Source organism: Canis lupus, chromosome 7, assembly GCF_011100685.1.
Source record: "Canis lupus familiaris isolate Mischka breed German Shepherd chromosome 7, alternate assembly UU_Cfam_GSD_1.0, whole genome shotgun sequence".
In the NCBI taxonomy this organism is placed as follows: Eukaryota; Metazoa; Chordata; class Mammalia; order Carnivora; family Canidae; genus Canis; species Canis lupus.
Genome location: NC_049228.1, coordinates 9,940,327 through 9,962,964, shown reverse-complemented (window position 1 = coordinate 9,962,964; position 22,638 = coordinate 9,940,327). Strand labels below are relative to the sequence as shown.

Genomic DNA, 22,638 nt, shown 5'->3' with positions numbered 1-22,638 from the left:
GGTTAGAGGATTGCTTGGCGGACATGGACATGCCGTCTTCACAATACTAATGTAATGGCTATTTCATACAAGTAGGTACCTGAAGAGACTTCTCAGACAAGGGAAAAGGCTAGGAAAAGCTACTTCAAAAAAATAAATAACTCATCTCCCTTTGAAACCCACTTTAAGTGAGATGGTGGCTTGAGACAGGGAGTTTGGCCTTTTGCAGCCAAGGACAAAGATGTAACAGATGAAGAGATGTGAGCTTAGTGTTGTGTGGTGAACACTGAGAATATTTTTCCATAGAAATGTGTTTGCCTAATGGCTACATTCTGTAGGATTCCATGTCCACTACAGGTGAAATAGTCTGTGGAAACAGCCTTAGGAGCTTGTGTATCCTATGTAATTTTCCCCTGTAGGGATCTGCATCATTCTTAGTTGAAATGGGGAGAGAAAAAAGAAGAGACAATAAAATTCTTGGAATATTATTTCTAATTTGAGGGTTCTTTATAATTCAGAGTAGAAAGTTACGCTTTGAAGGAATGGAAAGACAAACTTGTTTAAATAGCCCAGGGCCTCCTCATTTGAAATTTTATCTCCATGTCCCTGCTCCTCTTATTATATCAATATTGATAATAAGAGTCTTGAAAATCTCTGTCAGGAATTCACCTTTGTAATACTTGGTAACAACATTTATCTATTTATATGACTGGTCTTGAGGCTGACTACATTGTTACCTCACTTGGTATAGAAATACACACACACTATCTGTATAGAATAGAATACTGTATGAAAATAGTCATGGATTGTCAAACCCTTACAACAGCTTCAGGTCCAGTCTAGTCACTACAGCTGTTGCTGAACCCAGAAAACTTGAAAGCACGATACTTGCCATGAGCGATCTGGCATTTAACAACTGCCACCGTCACTACTGATGCCAAGTCAGGCCACTACCTTCTGCCCACTAGTATACATATAGAATGACTTTATAAGGTAAATAATATTATTAACCCATTTTACAGATGAGGGAACTAAGTTTAAGTTGTACAGAGGATAAAACCATTTTCCCCTGGTCACATAGTTGGCAAGTGCTCTAGAGCCAGAATTCAACTCCAGGCAGTCTGTCCCAGAGTCTGTACTCTTAATCACTATGCCACACTACCTTCTGGGATTATTTTAATTGTGCCTAAAAAGCAAAGACCGTGGATGCACATATTAAAAAACAACAACAACAAAACTACCCCAAACCAAAATTCTACTGCTTGTGGAAGGGAATTTCAACCGTGAAGTCCCACTCTCACTTTAGTGAGGCGTATGAGAACATGAGAGAGTGCAGAGGTAAAATTTTTAGTTTGAAAGAGATCTTTCGGTTACTTAAGAGTATAGGCATTAAAAGGGCTAAGAAATACTAGCTGATGAGATGATTTTATGTAGTGTTAAGCATTTCAAGTATTTCTTCTCTTTAAAAGTCGTGATGTCCTTTAATTCCTCTTTTTTTTTTTTTGTAAATTTTTTTTTAAATTTTTATTTATTTATGATAGTCACACACACACACAGAGAGAGAGAGAGGCAGAGCCACAGGCAGAGGGAGAAGCAGGCTCCATGCACCAGGAGCCCGACATGGGATTCGATCCCGGGTCTCCAGGATCAGGCCCTGGGCCAAAGGCAGGCGCCAAACCGCTGCGCCACCCAGGGATCCCTTTAATTCCTCTTTTTGTTGTTAGCTCTTTCAAAGCAAAAGAAAACCTAATTCTAGTAGGGGATTTTATGGTAGCTGAAACTTAAAGTTTCTGGACTTTAGGATCTCCTACCCCATTAAAATATTTAATAAACCAAAACACTTCTCTATTACTGCTTTAGAGCAACGTAGTACTTTATTTAGGGGAATAGAATGGTGACTAGCATTAAGAAAGCTATTTTCTGTGTAAATAAAACTCTATTTTGCTTACCTTTCATCCTTTTCCAATTTTTGAAAGTAGAATTTGTAATCAAAACTGTGCTTTCGGGATCCCTGGGTGGCACAGCGGTTTGGCGCCTGCCTTTGGCCCAGGGCGCGATCCTGGAGACCCGGGATCGAATCCCACATCGGGCTCCCGGTGCATGGAGCCTGCTTCTCCCTCTGCCTGTGTCTCTGCCTCTCTCTCTCTCTCTGTGACTATCATAAATAAATAAAAAAAAAAATTTAAAAAAAAAAAAACAAAAAACACAAAAAAAAAAACTGTGCTTTCCTGGGGCTCTTGGGTGGCTTAGTGTTTGAGCGTCTGCCTTCATTCAGTTCAAGGCATGATCCCAAAGTGCCAGGATCGAGTCCTCATCTAGCTCCCCACAGGAAGCCTGCTTCTCCCTCTGCCTGTGTCTCTGCCTCTCTCTGTGTGTCTATCATGAATAAATAAATAAAATCTTTAAAAAACAAAACTGTGCTTTCCTGAAGTCGATTTTTATTTTTTTTTAATTTTTATTTATTTATGATAGTCACACGGGGAGAGAGAGAGAGATGAGAGAGAGAGAGAGAGGCAGAGACACAGGTAGAGGGAGAAACAGGCTCCATTCACCCGGAGTCCGATGTGGGATTCGATCCCTGGTCTCCAGGATCACGCCCTGGGCCAAAGGCTAAACCATTGCGCCACCCAGGGATCCCCACTGAAGTCGATTTTTAATAGATGTTTTTTCATATCATACTTTTCCTTCATTTCCTCTCTTCTTATCCTATCTACAGATACTTAAATTGGGGTGCTAAAATACACCAAATCTGGTATTTAAGTGTTTAAATAACAAAACGATCTGATTATAATGCAATTCGTAAATATGTTCCTTCTGATTGTTTTTGTATGCAAATGACCATGTTACATGAGTCATTTTAAGAAGACTTTGAAGAAGTCTGAGCATGGGCATTCTGGTAATTTGGAATGCTTTGTGCTCCTTGACTTAACTTGAAATAATAATACCCCTTTGTAGAAAGGCAAGCAGTAGACAGTGGTCAAAGATAGAAAATCATCTTAGACTTTTCAGAAATAACAGGATAGCTTCTTAGAGAAAATGGTAGCTCGGATTCATATCAACTTTCATGCCCTTCCAAAACTCTAGTAGAATGACACTGAAGAGTTTCTTTAAGGTGTTTACCCATGAGGATGAGGAAAAGCAGTAGGAAAGGCAATAGTAGCAAAAGTCAGGAAATTAGAAAACAGAACAGTCAATAACCCAATAGAACCCTAAGCCAGGAATCAACCTGACTTACGCCACAGAACTGAAAAATTGGCAAGGATCAGAGCCCGTGGACATGAGGTTAAAAGGGTTGCTGCCTTTGGGGGTTCTGGTTGAAATCTGCTGAAGAACTCCACTCTCCAAAACCCCTCCCCTCCATCCCACAGCTGGGGGATTATTCATTCCCTGCTGTGGCAGGAACTGGAGGCTTCTTCTGGAGGAGTATCTAGAGGCTCTCTAGACTCAAGGGTACCTATCACAGCTGAGGCAGAGGTCCCATAATGAAAACACAGAATGGCTAAGTGATGTCAGGGCACCCAGTGCTGAGACACTCCTCCTCCCCCACCTCAGCCCTGATGTCTCACTCTGCTACCAGAAAGCCAAAAGGGAGGCCTTCATTCTCTAGGCAGGAAATCAGAGGATCTTCCTCTGGAGAAATGGCAAGTTCAGGAAGAAAGACCCAACTTCAATGGCCCAACCAGATAATCCTCCATGAAGTTCCCAGTCAACAAACTGCACTCACGGGCTGAGAGCCTTCAGTCAGCTGTTTAATCCCACATCTATACATGTGGGTGAACAACAAAGACTCACCAGATAACTTGTCATCTGATGGGCCTCTACTGTGATAGAGACTAAAACAAACATAAGAAACTGACTTGGAGTAATGATTCAAGGAGTAATGATTCAAGGAAATCCCAGCTGCCAAAAAATCCTGAGAGTTTGTTAACCCTCTTCTCTGCTTTCATCTTCTAATTCTCACAGAGATAAGATTCTCATAGAGATACGATATTGCAACAAGAAAACAACAGTATACTATAAAAAAAAGGACATTCAGAGAGCTCTTAGAAATTACAAATATGAAAAAAGGAATAAAAACTCCATTAAAAAAATTTAGAAATTAAAAAAAAAAGTTTAGAAATTAAATAACTCTCCTAGAAAGGAGGACACAAAGGCAGAGATGGAAGAAAATGAGTGGCAACCCTGAATCCTGTATCTAGGAAACCTAGGCAAGATGGTGGAAGAGTAGGGATCCTCAATTCATCTGGTCCTACAAACTTACCTAGATAACTTTCAAAACATCCTGAACACCTACAAATTCAACCCAAGATGTAAAGAGAGAACAGCTGGAATGCTACAGAGAGAAAAGTGATTGCTCCTGACAAGCCATTCTGCAGTGGACAAAATGACTAGAAGGAAGAATTCACCATAAAAGAAAGAACCAGAAGGTAATGCTCTCTGCCACAGTCTTGCTGGATATAGATTTAAATACCATGTCGGAGATACAATTCAGAAGTACAATCATAAAATGACTGGTGGCTCTGGAGAAAAGCATAAAGGGGCTCTAGAGATTCTCTTACTGCAGAATTGAGATCTAATCAGGCCAAAATGAATGCTGTATCTAGTCAAATTATCGACCAGGTGTGAGGACAGAAAAAAGACATTGGCAGAAATGCCAGACTTCGAGTACCCTTTCCCCAGAAACCACTGGAGGCTGTGCTCCATCAGAATGTAGAATAAATACAGAAAAAGGAAGACGTGAGAGGTAGGAAACACTAAATGCATTTTAGGAATGCAGAGAATCACCAGGACAAAATAAGAGGCCTTTGCATGATGAAAACTACAGGCCACAAGTCCACAGTGTGGGCGAAATTTATTCAGGAAAACGAAATTAAAAGAATGCCTGATGCACACAAATGCCTTGAGAGAAGATCTAGAGCACAGGTCAGACTCGCTTACTGCCTGCTTTTTAAATAAAATGTTATTTGAATATAACTCTACCCATGTATTTATACAAGGTCTAAGGCTGCTTTCACACTACAAAGCCAAGTTGAATAGTTGCGACAGGTACCATAAGGCCTGCAAACTCCAAATATTTTCTTTCTTGCCCTTTAAAAAAAAAGTTTGTAGATGGGTTTTAAGGAATTGACTCTTGACAGACCAGAGTTTATGGGTAAATTAGTTATGTATATAGAGAAAACAATTCAACTGCTCATTTCAGGGAGAAGGAAAGAAATCATAGCCTTGATTTACTATGTGGCTTAGCTTTGAATCTATGTCCATGCCTAATACTCCGCTCATGAAAAATTACCATGGAACTGCATTGGGAAGATGGGAAGGATGTGAATGTGTGGTGGGAAAAGGCCGAAGGAGTTTACTCTCTGTCTTTCTTCCACACTGGGAAGTCAGTAGGTTGGCCCTAAAACTGAAGAGGAAACATGTCAATAAATATCAAGATACTTAATCAAAAGAGGTAAAAAATTGATTCCTCTGGGTAGAGAGAAACAACAGGCAGAGAGACAGGGACCACTGTTTTTCATTTGAATCTTTTGCAGGCTTTTAAAACTGTGTCCCTTTATACCTTCAATTAAAATGAAATTAAGAAAACTCCCCACAAAACTAGAAAACAAAAAAAGAAATTCTTTTCAGCATCAGCAAATACATAGTATGGTCACGAGTTGCCCTTTCCTGCCCTCATGTCCAGCAGATATGTATCACCAATCATCCTAGTCTGTTTCCTGGTGAGTTGGACGTGTTCACAGAATCTGCACATTCGAGCTCCAAGAAGAGGCGGCCCTGCTCAGGAAACCTGTATCTCTGATACAACTTAGAAAGATTCTATCTGGTTCATGGACATTTCCTCCAAAAGAACATTGTTAAGATGCATTTATTTGGTCTAGCATCCGACTACTCTGAATGTGTCCTAAAGTGGCTACATTTTATTTTACCTTATTTTTTAAAGTTTTATGTATTTAATTGAGAGAGAGCACACACACATGTGCAGGTGGGGATGAGGGGAGGGTAAAGAGGGGAAACAGACTCCCTGCTGAGCACAGAGTCCATCCCAGCTCCATCTTCCTACTGGGAGACCCTGACCAGAGCTGGAACCGAGTCAGATGCTCAACCGACTGAGCCACCCAAGTGCCCCAGTACCTGCATTTTAAAACTTCGTCTGTTCTGTGGGGAAAAATTAGAGAGGAAGAAAAACCATGAGAGAGACTCCTAACTCTGGGAAACAAACAAACAGGAGTTGCAGAAGGGGAGGTGGGCGGGGGGATGGGGTGACTGGGTGACGGGCACTAAGGAGGGCACTTGATGTGATGAGCACTGGGTGTTATACTATATGTTGGCAAATTGAATTTAAATTTTAAAAACTTCATCTGTTCTGAACACCGTTTCTTCTTAAACCCACAAACATGGGAAGACAGTTATTTCTCAGTATTATTTGTAGATACAGGACAATTTATTAATAGTCTTTCATCATTGGGCACTGGACCTAACATATAATAGGCTGGGAAATGTTTGAATAAGTGATGAATAAATGAACTCTGCTGTATAATCAGCAATTTTTTAAAAACCAAGATGATCTGAGAAGCTGCAGAAATGAACCCTTGCAAAAGTCAGAGGTGATTCTATTGCTTTGTTCAGCTTTTCAGTCACCAAAGCTAAATTGTGTTTCTGAATTATGTTGATTTCTGAATTGAAGTAAGTAGTTTTTGTTTTTTTTTCTAACTCTTCATAGGATCTTTCCAATTAAAGATGTACCCCTGGAGACCGATGACCTTGCTGATTGGCTCTATCAACGTTTTATTGAAAAAGAGGAACTCTTATCACATTTTTATGAAACAGGTACACAGTATCCTATTACATATGTGTCCGAAGTTAGTGATAGTCCCAAAGATGTACTTTAGAGGAGATAACCATTTTTACATTCTTCAGATGCCCTAAAGGAATCTTTTTTTTTTTTTTTTTTTTTTTTAGTTCATGAGCAACACACAGAAAGAGAGGCAGAGACACAGGCAGAGGGAGAAGCAGGCTCCATGCAGGGAGCCTGACATGGGACTCAGTCCTGGGTCTCCAGGATCACACCCTGGGCTGCAGGCAGTGCTAAACTGCTGCGCCACCGGGGCTGCCCGCCCTAAAGGAATCAAAGTATTTCTGTATTTAAGAGTTTCAGCTTAGAATATTCATAAGGACAAGGTTAATGTTAAATTTATACAGGCTCTTACTTCATCAGCCAGTGTGCAAGATCAAATGATGAGTAAACTGTTGTACAAATAGAACTGATGCAAAACAGCACACAGAGTGTAGTAGAAATCGTATGTGTACAGTTACATGGGCTATTTTATGAATTAGCAAATAACATTTATGATTTGACATTGTACTTAATTGTTTAAATAATACCATCATCTTGCAGTCATTTGAGATCATTTTTTTTTAATTTTTTTTTTAAATTTTTATTTATTTATGATAGTCACAGAGAGAGAGAGAGAGAGGCAGAGACACAGGCAGAGGGAGAAGCAGGCTCCATGCACCGGCAGCCCGACGTGGGATTCGATCCCGGGTCTCCAGGATCACGCCCTGGGCCAAAGGCAGGCGCCAAACCGCTGCGCCACCCAGGGATCCCCATTTGAGATCATTTTGAACTGCATTTTTACATGCTTAATTCTTTTCTTTACATATAAGGATAAAGCTTACTTTTTAAGTTTTCATGGATATAACTTATACTTTTCTCCTCGGGAGAAAAAAGTCAATTTACCCGAAGGTCCCTTATCTATACTTAATATTCTCTACCTTCTATGAAAACTGCAATGCAGTGAAACAGACATTGGAAAGGGGGAGGAGAGAGGGAGGAAGAAAGGAAGTTAAGAAAGAAGGAAATTAGCGTTAGTATAATGCCAGGCATTACCAAAGTGCTTTCACAAATAACTATTTTGTAGGCTTATTTTCAAGAACCTACAGTAAAAAAAGGGGGGGCGGGGGAGTTGTTTTGGGCCTGATGAGGCTATGAGATTTTGGATGAACAGAAAGTGCTATTTTCTTCCCACTTAGATTTTTTTTTTTTTATTTAAAATTCACATTCATGTTAAATCAGACTGTCAAAGACCTGATGGTGAGCAAAGGCTGATACTGTTTGTTACCTTTAATGCTTTTGTTTTTATGTTTAGGATTGTTTCACATTACCCACAACAGGATTCCCTCCTGATCCTAATGTTCCAACCCGGGGGCTGTGGACTAGTGCATACCCATATGGCAGGGGTTGGACACTGTACACGTGTCTAGAATTCTTAGTAAGACGCATTGAACAAGATGCCCCTCCCTACCATGTGCAGTCCTTGGTCTTACGCTCAACATTTCTTTAAAGATAAAACAGGATAGATATGTAAGACGGCATGAGGTGGTTAAGAGTCAATAGGATCTCTCCTTTTCCAGTCTTCATCTCTTGCTTTATGATATTTAGCCAAAATTGTAGCAACAATAATGGAAGTCTCTTTTTAAGAAAGCTATTTGTAAAATAGACCTTGAAACTTGAAAGTGTTCTCTGTAAATTGCTTGTGAGAAGCAAATCCCCACATGAATCAGCTTACCCAAAGGGATTATCAGCAAGGACAAAGACTGTTTGAAATGCTCAAGTGTTATCAAGATGACCTTAGGTAATATTGCTCTGAAGTGGTCTAGCTTTCCCTTCTAGAAAAGAATTTAAGGACATTTGTTCACTTTGTGTTTCTCTTTTTAATTACTAAGATATATTTCATAGATAATATTGCCTTTTGAAAAGAGCATCAGTGATTAATTTTGCTGGCAAAAACATTTAACTTGTAAAGAGAGTGATTAGTGTAAGCTATCTCACTTCAGAAGTTATTTAATAACAATTTCACACATCCCATGTCCTGGCCACTGAGGAAATTTCTAGGGTTACAGTGGCAACAAGGCAGAGAGAGTGCCTGCCCTCATGCAGTTTATATTCCAGAAGGAGATGGTGAACAAGTCTGTAGAAAAAAAGATAGATCTGGATCATTACAGATAGTGACAAGTGCCAAGAGGTGAAATAAAGATGGTGATGAATGTGACTGACTTGAGATGGGAAGGTGGATGGTATTTTTTCTGATATTGGAAGAATGCAGATGAGGCTGCCATTCACTGACATGAGGAGAACCAGCTCAGTCAAGAAGAATAAATGCAAAAGTTCAGAGGCAAGAAAGGGTTCGGTGGTTTGAAAATTGTATTTCAAATGAGATCTCTCTTCAGGAACAATGGGAAGTCACAGAAGATGCTTTAAAAAGCAAACAACAGAAATTCTAGTTAAACTAATATTCAACTTTTATTCCAGGAGACCTTACCACCACAGTAAGATGAATTAATATTTCTATCTTGTCTTTTAGGGGCTTTTCCACCTCCCAAGGGGCGTAAGGAAGCTGTTTCCAGGGAGATGACCCTCAGCAATATGTGGATATTTCTCATACAGTCTTTTGCATTCTTGTCAGGCTATATGTGGTATAACATCATCCAGTATTTTTACCATTGCCTATTTTAGGAATTGACTTGGACTTATCAAGGTCACCATAGGAGTTCAGACTTTCATAAGTGTGCATTATTTTACATGTGCAAATCTCAGAATATATATAAAAAAAAAGCAAAGGAAATTCAATGGATGGATTGATATTTATCCCCCTTTGGGATATTTTAAAAACTCTACTAAAATGAGGATCAGTAATATAATGACCTGCTAATCTGTTTTAAGGACTTTCACATTTTAAAAAGATACACTCTACCATACATCTAAGCAGACATCACATTCGGAGAAGAGGAAATCATAAAAATCATCCTAGAAGACTATCTGAGAGAAACTCTGTTGTCACCAGATACACGTGATAATCTAGTTCAAACTCGGAAAGTTGTATTTGTTCCTCTTAGCTAGTAGTCTCTTTAGGGCAGAACTGTGTAGAGCGAGCGCCCTCCTTTCACCAGTGCTTGCTGTGTCACTAGGAGCCTCTAGAAGAGCTAGCTGGTCCACACCCTCCAGAACTGTTCCCCTGGGCTTCACAGTGACACTCCAGTGTCAGTCATGCTCGGGGGGTGGGAAACAGTGTCCCCTGGACACATTGCGGTACTAGAATGTGTTCCTAAAAAAGGCTAGCTCGGTCCCAACATTGTGTTTACATGCGCTAGTGCTTTCCCTTATGTGAGGGGTGTCACTTGATTTCTTTTTTGTGTAGAGGCATATCATAGATTGATAATTATCTTACAAAATGCACTTTTGTCAGATGCATATATAGCAAAGGATTAGTAATATAAACCTGAAAACAAACGTAAGCATAATCAGTGAGTGGGATTCTTGAGAGGCTGTCTTGTCTCTGCGTTGGTACCAGGGCGCTGATGCTCTGCAGCGGCCCCCCCTGCACTGAGCGCCACACTGACGTGAGGCTTCTATCTACGTGAGGCTTCCTGCCACCCCCACCCTGTTTTGGCTTATTAGCGCCAAATGTATTGGGGGGTGACTGAAACAAATTACTGTAAAACATTTAAATGACCGGTTTGAAGTGAAATAGGGGTTTTATTAGAAAAATGAGAGAGCCAGACGTGGGCTTCAAATGGTGAACAGTTCTCACCTGGCACCCCCAAACCTGTATTCCGTCATCACATCAAGTTGCTGCCCATGCCAGGGTGGTGCAACCAGGAGACAGACCAGCACAAAAACCTTCCCAGTCTCTTCCAAGTGCTTTTTAAAAAGAAGATAAAGTCAAGTTTCTATTTCTAGAGACCATCCATTTTTTTTCCACTATGTTCACGTGATTTACCTCACAGTAGAAGCAGGCTCTTCTCAGAAAGTGCTGGGGCCGCGTCCATCCCTCACCTGCACTCCTCGTGCTGAGACAGAGGTGGAGTTTGGGTTTGGATGGTAAGACTATAAAGATCCTACTAAGTCAGTGGCAGTTTTCTGTGAGATGAGTGTTGTAGATTCCCCTGTTGTCACTAATCTTACAAATGGCAATTTTGAGAAGTAGGCCAGAAACTAATAATGGTAAAGGCGAATGTTTTCTATTTTTAAATAAACCAAAAACAACAACAACAACAACAAAACTGAAAAGATGTGAATTTTCTCCCAGTTATGTGGAAACGGTAAAGCAACACCAAATAAAAGCCCACAGCAGCTTCAGCTTTAGGTTAATTCCGTGCATATATGAAAAAGGATAATGTGTTAATGAAATACCTCATTGCATATTATGCTACTACTGGTAAAATGCAGAGGACAGTGTTAATGTGTATGCTTTGGTAGGGGTTGTTATAAGATGCAATTTTTTTTTTAAGTCAAAGCATTTTATTGTGTGTTTTACAGGGATAGTGAGTAGGTGAAACCGATCTTGATTAAGAGGCATAGATGATGATAGGAAGCCAAAGAGAAGCTTAACGATGCTTCTGTTTGAGGTCCAGCAAACACTGCTGGATTACAGGATGAATTGAAATTGTTCATTTGAGAGATTAGTCAGCCATCTGGGGGATAAGTTGCTCACTGTCAAGTATGGCATGCACAGTCCTAGCCATAGAGAATTTCCTGATTGCTAAAGCAAGTCACAGGTAGGAGTGGCCAGTTCTCCTATCAAAAAAGAGAGAGAGAGAGAGAGAGATGCATACATGTATACATAAATGTGGTTCAGGGCCACTTGCCATCGCTGTGCTCCAAAGGAACATGATGTTGTTAATATACTGTACACATTAAACCAACTATTCTGTAAGACGCTTTACTTTTCAAATGCAGAGTCATTTCAACAGTCTATAGAGTGACAAATACCAATAGATATATGAGTCAATTTTTGAAAATAGACCTGTGAGTTGTAAATAGATGTGTCACTGATCTGCCTATCCTTCTCCGATTGTTTATCAACATGTTCTCTCTTTTCTGTTGCAAATACATTTGAGAGCATCGATGGTGCTCTCCTTACCAATTACTGGAGTGCTGCTGCTTGCCCTAGGGCGTGTAGAGAGAGAAGCAGTGTTCTTCTATGGCAGATCAGGGAAGCAGCTGTGTGCCACCGTACGGGACTGCGTAAAAATTCCTAGTTTGTACTTTCTTTGCAAAGTGAGATGAAAGGAGATTTAGAGAATATACATTTCTTAAAACTGTGCCAGTTTTGTACCAGAAGCGTGAGAATCTCAGCAGTTGTTGGTCTCAGCTGATCTGCCTGGATTCCCACAGCAGAGAAGGGTGATGGAGCACCGACTCCACCAGAGGCCAAGGGCAGGTGCATTGAATACAGAAGGGACCACACTGGCAGTTCACCCTTAACTTCAGAAACTGTTATTGGTGTTGAAATATACAGATAGGACGGAGAAACCTATACACCAGTGGAAGGTAAAGAAAAATTACAGAATGCAAAATGATATTTTGGGTGGGCAAACAAGTTAATGGAGAGTATAAGTAGATTTTTTAAAAAGATAGCTCTGAATTCAGATCTGTCGTATTTAATATTGCAATCAACCATTAATTTTCCACAGTAAAGGAACTAGGGATTATCGGGTAATATATCCAGTAATAAGTCATAGTTAGCCAAAAATCTAATGTGTATTTATTATGAGTTTGAGGGTTTTTTTTCCCATCAAATTTTTTTGTTCTTCTAGCGATGTTGGCTGATTTTAAAACAATGATTTCAACTGTTTATTTATAGGTCCTCTTATGTACTTATGACTGTATTAATGAGTAGTGAAAAGATTTAGGAAGACACGACTTCAGAAAGAGGGAACACAAAAGCCTAAATATAATCCATGAGCTAGAAAAGAAATCCCTGAATAATCAAGAGTTGGCAGTATTGTAGTTATACTCAAGCCTTTAATGAAAATGAGATGTGAAATCACCTAATACAAACCTCACAACATCGCTTTCATGTTAATATCATGTGGATTACTGTTAAGAATGCCTCTTCATTCTTTGTTCATGTTACTCACTTCTTGTGGATTTGTCTTTAGTGACGTTTTGACAATCACTTCCCTAAAGACTCTTCTGAACTAGCGGGACCTGGTTATAATCATAGATAGTTGTCTTTAATCATGGACAGTCTTATTGGATTCTTTTTATATTTAAGGAAATTTTATTTGCACTGCCGAATAGGAAGAGTTAGTTATTTTCTTCATTACACAGGACTTCACTCCAGAGTTACCATCACGAGCAGGTCCGCTCTGGTCCACAGGGATGAATAAAAATGGTTAGTCTTATTTTTTGCTACATAGTGATGTGAACCTTACGACTGTTAACGTGAAAGGTCAAGTTGAAAGCAGCGCTGGGCAGCAGGTATACTGGTTCTATTCTATGAGGGGATGGAGACTAATATGTTTGGGACCAAAACCACCGACACTGAACGTTTCTAGATCACAAAGGGGCCGAGTGTTCTCTGGAGCAGTCGCTGGATGGTGCTTTATTGCAATCATTTTGCATTGATCCTCAACAATTAGGAACTGGACCCTGGGAATCCGCTGAGGGTGCTGAACTGCTGGGGAGGGTGACTAGCCATGTGGAAGATAAAATAGGGGTTTTTCCACAAAAATCTCCATTTGAGGATTTTTACAGTTAATATTTTTTAAAACAATTGAAAGAGCAAAAAATTTTTAAGTGTATTCTAGTTGCAAAGTACGCACACATATTTTGAATGGCTTTATTTTTATTGTGTAAAACTGTCAAACATACAAGACTGATGCCCAAGTTCTACATGTGAGGGGTCTGCATTTTACAGTAACTTCTCTCTTGACTGGGTGATGAAACAGGTACACATGGACCTGCCATTGTTACATTAAGTGCTTTCATTTTCTTTACAGTTATTACAAAGTTGTATTTATTTTATACAGATGGGTTTCAGTTTTCTGGATGCCATATGTTTACTTCAGCTGTCGACCTGTTTTTCTTTCTTTGTTATCTGCATGTTGTAATGTATGCTCAGAATGAATGTAAAGGCTGTGTCAACTGTAATTAATTTTTGTAAAGGGCTGGTCACACGTGGATCTGGTTTAGGAATGCATATGGGATTATTTTAGTAACCAGATCACCTTTTCAGAAATTTAGATGTGAACACCAAAAGAAGCGTTTTCTCAACAACAACAACAACAACAACAACAACAAAATGAATAGCTGGTTCTATTTTTTTTTAACCTAGAAAAAATAAAGTTGATTTTTTTCAAGTAAAGTGCTTTTACTTCTTAGTGGTGGGGATGGGGTGTTTGTGTGTTTCTGGAGATATTTTGGCATGAGCTTCTGTGGACATGTACTCAGAGCACACCATGGCGGTTGGATGCTGAGGGCAAACAGAAAAACCAAATGAAAAAACACTGTGCTTCCTTCTTTGGTTTCTCTTTCCTCTGCTCCTTCCCCATTCTCCCCCATGGTATGGTGGAGATACTGGTATACTGGTTGTATACTGGTAAATGTTCCAACAGTCTGCTCTCCTGGAAAAAAAAAATTACGTGTGCAAATGTACATAACTTTGCTATAAATTTTCCTGATAGGAAGGATATATAACACAATTAATAGATAATAATAAAATATATTATAAATTCCATGTGACCAACTGATTCTCCCAGGGTGCTTTAATTGACTTTGCTGAACTCTTGTAGCCAATCTATGATTTGAAAGATGAAATAACAGACTAATTCCCGTGTTTCTCCAGTTTATTTATTGACCCTCAATCTAATAACATGATCTTTGGCTAAACTGTTTCTTATCCTTGTACAAATTATACTCATTAAAGGGAACCACTTTTAGCTTTGGCACTAATGATAAGCTTATGTAATTTTAATAACAGCTGTTTAACAACTGCTGGCAAAATTCTAAAATTTAACAGTTGGCCCTAGGGTCAGGAGCCAGCCGGAGCTCTCTCCAGCATACCACTGCCCCGTCTTTTCTGTTTACCTGTTAGTACTGAATAAATTTCTCACAGTTAAGCTACTCACTGCTCTCAGGAAATTCCTATCACTGACCCTTTCGGGGGCTTTAAAAGGTTGGGAAGGCATTAACATCGGAGCTTGCTTTTCATTTGAAGAATCTGACGAAAGCAAACTTCTCCCGAAGTGCATGGGAAGCTTGCCTATTTCTAAAGCCAATTCTACGCTTTCAGGTCTCAAAGCTAAGTAGATTGTAGACCTCTCTAAGATTTTGTTGTGAGCATGTAAAACATTAATTGTTTAGGCCATTGTTTGTAGAATATGTTTGATCCCAGTGAAAAAAATTTAAATGTATTAAAATATCTTACACAATCTACCAAATAAGTTAAAACGTTACGGTTCAGTCTACCTCTTCTATGTGGATTCAGGTTGCTGACTTGAGTTGAGGTTATCATTGTTTCCCCCTAGAATTGTTTCTGTCGAAGACGAAGAGCAAACCCCGGGGGCAGAAGACTGAAAACACTGAAGCACTCAGAGATCTATTGCTGACCAGCCCTATTTCTCATGAGTTGGGGGAAAAAAAGCCATTGTTTTAAATTTCCACTTAATATGAAAATGTTTGTTTTTAAAATGTTTCTTCCTGCTGGAAAAAAAAATGTATTTTTAAAAGGAAAAAAAATCCTCTTTTGGCTATAAGAAAAAGTCAGCTGTATGAGCAGGTGTGACCATATCATAACATGCTGATATATAAATCAATAAATTTTTACCTCTCAGGACTTGTATAACCTTGTTCTTAACTCCTAGAGGCATGAGAAACATTAGGTATCAATAATCCAGATCACATATAAATGACACACCAATGGAAGGGAGGAGAGTTGGCTAACCACTAGAAATGAGCCAGGCCCTTTTCATAATCAGAAAAATCCTCTTAATTAGGTCTGGTCAAATCCATTTTACAAAGGAAGAAATTGGAACAATGTTTTTTTTGGCCAGAAGACATGAGTGTATCACAAAGCTCATTTCTGAATTTTCCTCCTAGAAGGTTTCTGTTGCTTGTCCTTGGAGTGCTTTCTGCCTTTTGGGGTGTGAGATTTGCTCTAGAGATGGTGGTAACGTTCTTACTGCTCACTCACCGTGGGCAAGAGAACACTGGGCCATCCTTGTAATGATAGCAGCTGTGTCTTCACGGTGTCTTTGAGAAATCATGGAGCTGGGATGCCTCCTCAAATTATGAATTGCTGCATCTTCATTCCTGTGTTTCATTTTTGATGCAAAACTTCCTGACAAGGGTCTTATCTTCAGTTTTTCACCAATTACTTAAGACTGTGTCAGGATCAGCTGATGGACATTTGAGGGACAAGGAAGGAAGTAGGGACCTAGAAATGGAGAAATCAGAAGAGCTTAGAGTACTAGGAAGAGGAACCCGTGAGGGATAGAAGACAAAGGGGGCACAAAGGCTGCTCTCTAAGCAGGTGCACACACCCCTGATACATGAGGAGCCTGGCAGGTATTCCAACACTAATCTTGAGGAAATCCACTTCTGTGAGAACTCTGTTCTAAGACTGCCATCTTGAGGACTCACCTGTGGAGGATCCCACCTGCCATTTCAGACACTCTGCCCTCTTGGCAGAAGAAAAGCTTGCCCCTGGGCCATTGGGCATCTCCAGGATGCTAAACAAAGGGACAATTCAAAATATTGGTGACAAGGAGCCTCTTTTCATCACGGCATCTAGGGCCCACAATAGGGCTTTTATCTTTCCCTGAAATGTACGCATTTCAATTAGGACAAAGGATGGCATTGGAAACGAGGCATCTGGGCCAGTCTGTATTGGATGCATTGAATTCTCATATATTCAGTGTGGGACAGTGAGAGTAATGGCCGCTTGGCTCCAAAAAGCACAAAAAAAGCCAACCAAGACTTCTTTTGGCTTTAGACCCACCCAGTCCTGGCACGATGCCACTTTGGAGAAAGTGAGTCACAGGGCCAGTCCGGATTCAATGTGGGGAGGTCTACAAGAGGGTGTAAATACTGCCGGGAGGCAGGGCTCATGGGGACACATGTTTGAAGAGCACCTATCATGGTAGACGGTTCCTCGGTTATTGCAACAAACAACAGTAGATGGGTCTAAATTCTTGCACTTTTAGAAGTTTGACTGTAATTTGGAAATTAGTTGGAAATATTTTAAATTTCCGAATAAGACGGTTAGGTCTGTCTGTTGGTCCCATCACTCATTCATATAAATCACATTGATCAAAAGGACCCATATTTAAAAGAATGGAGGTTTTGTTGGGGAGTAATCTTTATATTATTTTCCACACTGATGCATAACTCTGGCCCTTCACCAGCAGGAACTTTAGAAATCACCTTGTTTTGAGACGGCGGATTTCATTCTGGTACAATTTTGGTCCCTTGCTGGTGGCATCAAATGACTACTTAACAGAACTGCACAGACCAGAACCAGGTCTCTTGATTCCCATTCAAATGTTTTCCCCAAAACAACAGATTGCCTCTGTTTGGGTTTCTGTTTTGACTAAATTAAGAATTAGATCTAAAGGATTGAGTATACTTCTTAAGGGGGTGATGGACTTAAAAGCTTCTATAGTTTCCTTTTCCTCAATTTTGAAGTCAACACAGTAGTTCCCAAGCCCTAGATTATTGCTATTTTCTTTTTAATAACTCTTCCCCTCAGCTGTTGGAGAGATGCAATTAGCCACTAAAGAAAGTTTGAAATCTATGCTTTTCATCTTTTGGAATACGGGAGTGAAATGTGTTTTGTTTTCATCTTTGCCCCATACAGTAGAAGATAAAGAGAATGCCTCACTACAGACTGCAGCGGGTCGAGATGTCAGTCTCATCACAGCTCCTTTCATTTCTGCATTCCAGGGGAATCACACAGACAGCAGGTAGTAACCTCAGAGCCACCACGGCCTCCCTCCATCACAGCAGCTGCTGGGGCCCAGGGCCTGTCCAAGAAGAGCCCGCACAAGGGCAGCAACACCCAGGAACTCAGCCTGGAAGCTGGAATCCTAACCCCTTTCATAAGCGTCTTATCCTCTAAACCTCACTCTTGTGTTAAGGTCTTTTCAGTATCACGTGAGATCTTTCCTGTGAAGCACATTGTATTGAATGTTCAGTAAGGGAGGCTGCTTTAGCTCGCTCCAGTCCGGTTTAACAGAGTGTGTAAATCATCCCCACCCTTACCTGTGTCTAAAGGCCCAAATGGCCCATTTGTTTCATACTGGATTGTATCACTATCCCCCAGACTATAATGCCTACCATCCCATTTTCCAGATACCTAGGTCATTTGGGTCTCTTTTTCTTTTTCTTTTTTTTTTTTTACGATTTTATTTACTCATGAGAAACACACAGAGAGAGGAACAGACTCCCTGCAGGGAGCCCAATGTGGGACTCCATCCCAGGATCATAACCTGAGCCAAATGTGGATGCCCAACCACTGAGCCACCCAGGTGCCCATCATTTGGATTTCTAAGGTAAACTGAAATGTAGTCAGCAGAAGCTCTGAACCTCACCTAGTCAGACTATTCCTAATTATTTAAGGCTCCCGACAGCAGCAACAAAAAGCTTTGAGGTCCAGAGAGTCAATTAGGAATGTAAGGAGAGTAGGGCATAAAGAGGAAATAGGATCTGCTAGACAGAAGACATTACACAGTCTTCATCGAGACCTATTTTTGCTTCGGAGACATGATGTCACTTGTGGTGAAGACCTTGAACTAATTATCAAAAAGGGAGGGAAATATAATTTCTAGTAGTTGGAAGCTAGCCACCAGCCCATCGTTCTCTATGTATAATTCATATGATCCCGAAATATAAAAGCCTGCACTGAAGGCATCCTAAGGATTCAGGAAGCCACAGCAATTTTGAAAATGTTTTCCTTTCTAGTTGCAGAAGACTCTGAAATTTATACCTTGAGAACTGACATTTTCTCTTCCATTTGTAAGTGCCACATACCCCGTTCTTAAGAATTTAGGTACTAGTAGGAAGTGGGCAGATTCTAATCAAATGCTGCTTCTGGTTATTGAGGTATTGTGGTAGACTACAGAGGAACCTCTGAGTGGAGCTTGGACAGCAGGCATGGGTCTGAGCCATGGGAGTTGGGGGTGGGAGGTCATAGGAAGGGGATGTTTCAAGGCCTGATCTTTCTCTAAGAGAAAGATACCCATCAGGTTGTCCGACCAACATTCAGAGAAGTTCTTCAGGTTATCCATACCAGGAAGTAGCAATTCCATGAGACAGGATGAAGGGCAAAGGTGAGATTGTGGAACAGATCTCCTGGAGGAGATCTGGAAATACTCCAAAGCTATCTTCCACTGAGAAGCCTGGCATGGACAATGACTCGTGGAGATGCACCTGTGCCTGCCCACGCAGGTCAGAATTCACAGCAGTCCTAGGCGGGCCTATAGTGAAGGTAACCCGACTTTGGTTTCCTAAAGGTTTGCTACAAAAGGCAAGGGACTGGACGAGTTAATGAATGTGGAATTTATAAAGCATTTTCTCCTTGGGGGCAGAGAAATGGAAGAGCCAATTATTCAGCCTTCAGAGTCTATTCCATGTAAGATCAGGAATAGTAATTGGAAGAGATTGGAGTTCTGTCTAAATGGCGGGAAAACCTGGTGTGTCAGGAGGACTGCTGATTCAGACGGACTCCTCATTGAAAGAGGACGGAAAGGATTAGCAAGGGGGCTACCTTACCAGCCCCACTGGTGGTGACCTGTCTCACCACAGGGGTGGATTCTAACAGAGACACCAGCCCATGCAAAGCGCCCCATGGGTTTTCCATCTAAATGATATTTATTGTTGGGATGGGGTGCGGAGGAGTGGTAGTGGCGACTACCGAACATAGGTACAAGAATCTGAATACTACAGACAAGAAGGAAATGAGTGGAAAATCTCCTTTTTAGAATCTGGAGAAGTAGGAAAGCTCTAGGCCTACTGGGCAAGTGAGAGGCAACAGTGTGTCCTTCAAGGAGCACCCGTCACACACTCAGTCACAGACATCTGGTAGCAAGGTGTGTGCACTTAGCACACTCCGGTTAGCAATCGGAAGGTCCTCGTTGTCAGGCTTTCTCCACCTGGGCTGCTCCTCCTGTGGGCTCCCGCTCTTCTGGTCAACCCCAAACCTCACCAGGAAGACGGCGAGCCAAGGATAGCCCTTCCTGCCCACTCAGGTCCTCGGTTCCTTGCCCTCGGTTCCATTCCCTCAAGTGGCTGCACTCTGGATGGGAAGGCATCGGTGAAGTGCTCAGGATTATCTCGATGGACATAGTTCCACAATCAGGGGTGGAACAAAGCCACGTGGTTCTAGAAGCTTCCATTTGGCATGGTTCCATGGTTCTAGAAGCTTCCTTTGGCACTTTTTAAAGTGAATGTTCTTGTGTGATTGATTCATTTGAGGTGGTTGTGTTTCTGTTTCATTTTTGAATTTCTGCATTATTCCTTTGGGCACTAGGGGAGGGAGATTCTGTGATTCTGCTTCATCCATCTTTAAACAGAAGTTGGACACATTTAAAACCAGATTCGATCCATCCAAAGGCTGTTTAGTTCATGCCCTTCTTGTGACGGTGATTCAAAATGAAGCACATATGAAAAGAAGGTGTTAAATTACCTACAGCCCAGGGGAAAAATAATTTAGTACAAAGAATTAAGGTGCTCTTCCTTCTCCTATGATCGGCTGAAGGACTTCCTGGATGACATCAGATTTCAATCCCTGAGCGAAGGAAGGGGGAGGCTGAGTGGAGGCAGCGAGGGCTGCCAATCTGGAAGTTCTCGTTTCCTCAATTTCTACTCCTTAGAAAATGCCTGTCGCACAGAGGGTTGGTGACAACGCAGTGAGATAATCCTTATGAAAAGGTTCAGAGAACGTCAAACACTCCACAAGAATGAGGGACAGTTACAGTTAGATTCAACAATGAAATGGATCCTTTCTTGTCCCTGACAGAATTCACAAAGAAGCTGGGTAAGCCTGTGCCAGGGGTGGGTGGGAGAGCCACCAGCTGGCCCCTAGAGCCTTCCCCGCCATGAGCCATTGTCAGTCACAAGGACTCTGATAAAAGCTCCACTGTGCCTGCATCTTCTGCTGCGCTCAGAGGAGAAACCATGAGTCCAGCTTGGCCAGAGGACAGGGTTCATTTGGCTCTCATCACTCATAGCTGCCTCTCTCCCAGATGTAAGCCACCAGGCAGGACCAGCTACCCAGTTTGCAGGACCCAGGGCAAAATGAAAATGCAGAGCCCCTGGTTCAAAAATTTGAAGAATTTCAAGATGGTGACTGCAGAGCATTAAAACAGGTGTAGGTCACACGTTTATGGAGTCAGTCCTGCCACCAGGACCACCAAGGAGGAAATGAGGAATGGGAAAGAGCCAGGCCTCTGGGGGGCCTCAGTGTCCCCGCTCTGTTCCACCTCCCAAGGCGCTGCACAAGGGACTCCTAGGAAGAGGAGATAAGGGTAGCAAACACACATACCACCTCCAATGTGCTAGGAGATACTTTGAGCGCTTCACCACCTTTACTACAGCCCTGCCAGGTAGTATCACTATTTTACAGGTGTGTGAAATGACACCTAGAGTTTAGGTGACTTGCCCCAAATCACCCCATGAATGATGGCAGAGTCTGGATTCAGGTGCAGGGTGTCAGGGGGTCTGTCCTCTTAGCTACTGTGATTTACTCTTTTTCCAGGGGGCTTCTGTACAATGGCTCAGAGAAGGGAACGGTAGCAGGGAAAATTGGTACAGGATGCTCAGGCTCCTCTCCTTCATTGCTCAAAGCCATCTAGGAGGGGGCAAGGTCACTGGGAGCTACAGCGGCCCAGGTAGGCAGAGGTGATCATGCACCTCCAAGTGAGAGGTGTCTTAGTTTGAATCTCCTCTTTTTTTTCCTGTTTTTGGGAGAGAGCGCAAACTCACAAGCAAGGGCTGGGGTGGGGGTGGGGGACTGGAGGAGAGGGAGAGAGAGAATCCCAAGCAAACTCCACACCAGGTAGCAGAACCCAATGCAGAGCTTTGTCTCATGACCCTGAGATCATGACCTGAACCCAAATCAAGACTTGCATGCTAAAAAAAAAAAAAAAAAAAAAAAAAGACTTGCATGCTTACCTGACTGAGCCACACAGTCACCCCAGTCTGGGTTCCCTCTAAAGCAAAGCCTAAGATAAGGCTTTGGGTGCAGATAGTTTATTTGGGACATGATTCCTAGAATGAATCCAGGATCAGAGAGCTTATAGAGAAAGAAAAAGTGAATATTGGGGACACTATTGACTCTGCCATGTGGGCAGTGGAAGCTCAGTTCTGCAGGAAGCTGGGCATTCCTACCCACCACCTCCTGTGCCCCACTGATTAAGGGCTGCCCCTGTGGCCTATAACTTCCCCAAACTTCTGGGCTGTCCCTGCACTGGAGAAACCCCAAGGCTCCCCTGGTACTGGAGAAACCCCGAGGCCAAAAGCAAAAAGACTCAGGGAGTGGGCTGGAGGCAGGATGTGCCCAAGGTGAGTGTAAGTCCCCTGAGAACCAGAGCCATCTACCGCCAGGGCAGCTGTGGACAGCGGGCCAAGGGAGGGGACAACCACACATCTGTACAGATTACGCTAGGGACCAGCTCTCAGTGGAATATGGGATCTGGGGGTGGCAAGATCTGTGGACAAAAGGTCATTGGCATTCTCCTGTGGATCTCTGGGCTCCTCCTCACGGCCTGCAGGTGTTCACTCTTGGAGCTACCGTCCTTCCCAGCCCCAGAGCACAGGAGGTTGGCCGGTAGGCCCGGGCGGGAGGACACAGGCTCTGTCCCCATCAGAGTAGCATG

The 22,638-nt window shown here is 41.8% G+C and overlaps 1 protein-coding gene and 1 long non-coding RNA gene across 2 annotated transcripts in view; one reads left to right on the top strand and one right to left on the bottom strand.

Moving 5' to 3' along the window:
* The window catches only part of LPGAT1 (lysophosphatidylglycerol acyltransferase 1), an 81,709-nt gene extending 66,113 nt beyond the window's left edge, over positions 1–15,596 (top strand). The window contains 2 exon segments of the mRNA XM_038542072.1: positions 6,701–6,807; positions 9,342–15,596. Coding sequence (XP_038398000.1) covers positions 6,701–6,807; positions 9,342–9,493 — 259 coding nt within the window. The 3' untranslated portion in view covers positions 9,494–15,596.
* On the bottom strand, positions 14,125–21,254 carry LOC102154370. The gene is made up of 3 exons (XR_005361913.1): positions 19,968–21,254; positions 15,957–16,199; positions 14,125–14,388 (listed from the first exon to the last, which is right to left on the bottom strand). It is a non-coding gene; the product is annotated as an uncharacterized LOC102154370 (long non-coding RNA).
* Positions 21,255–22,638: the final 1,384 nt, after the last annotated feature.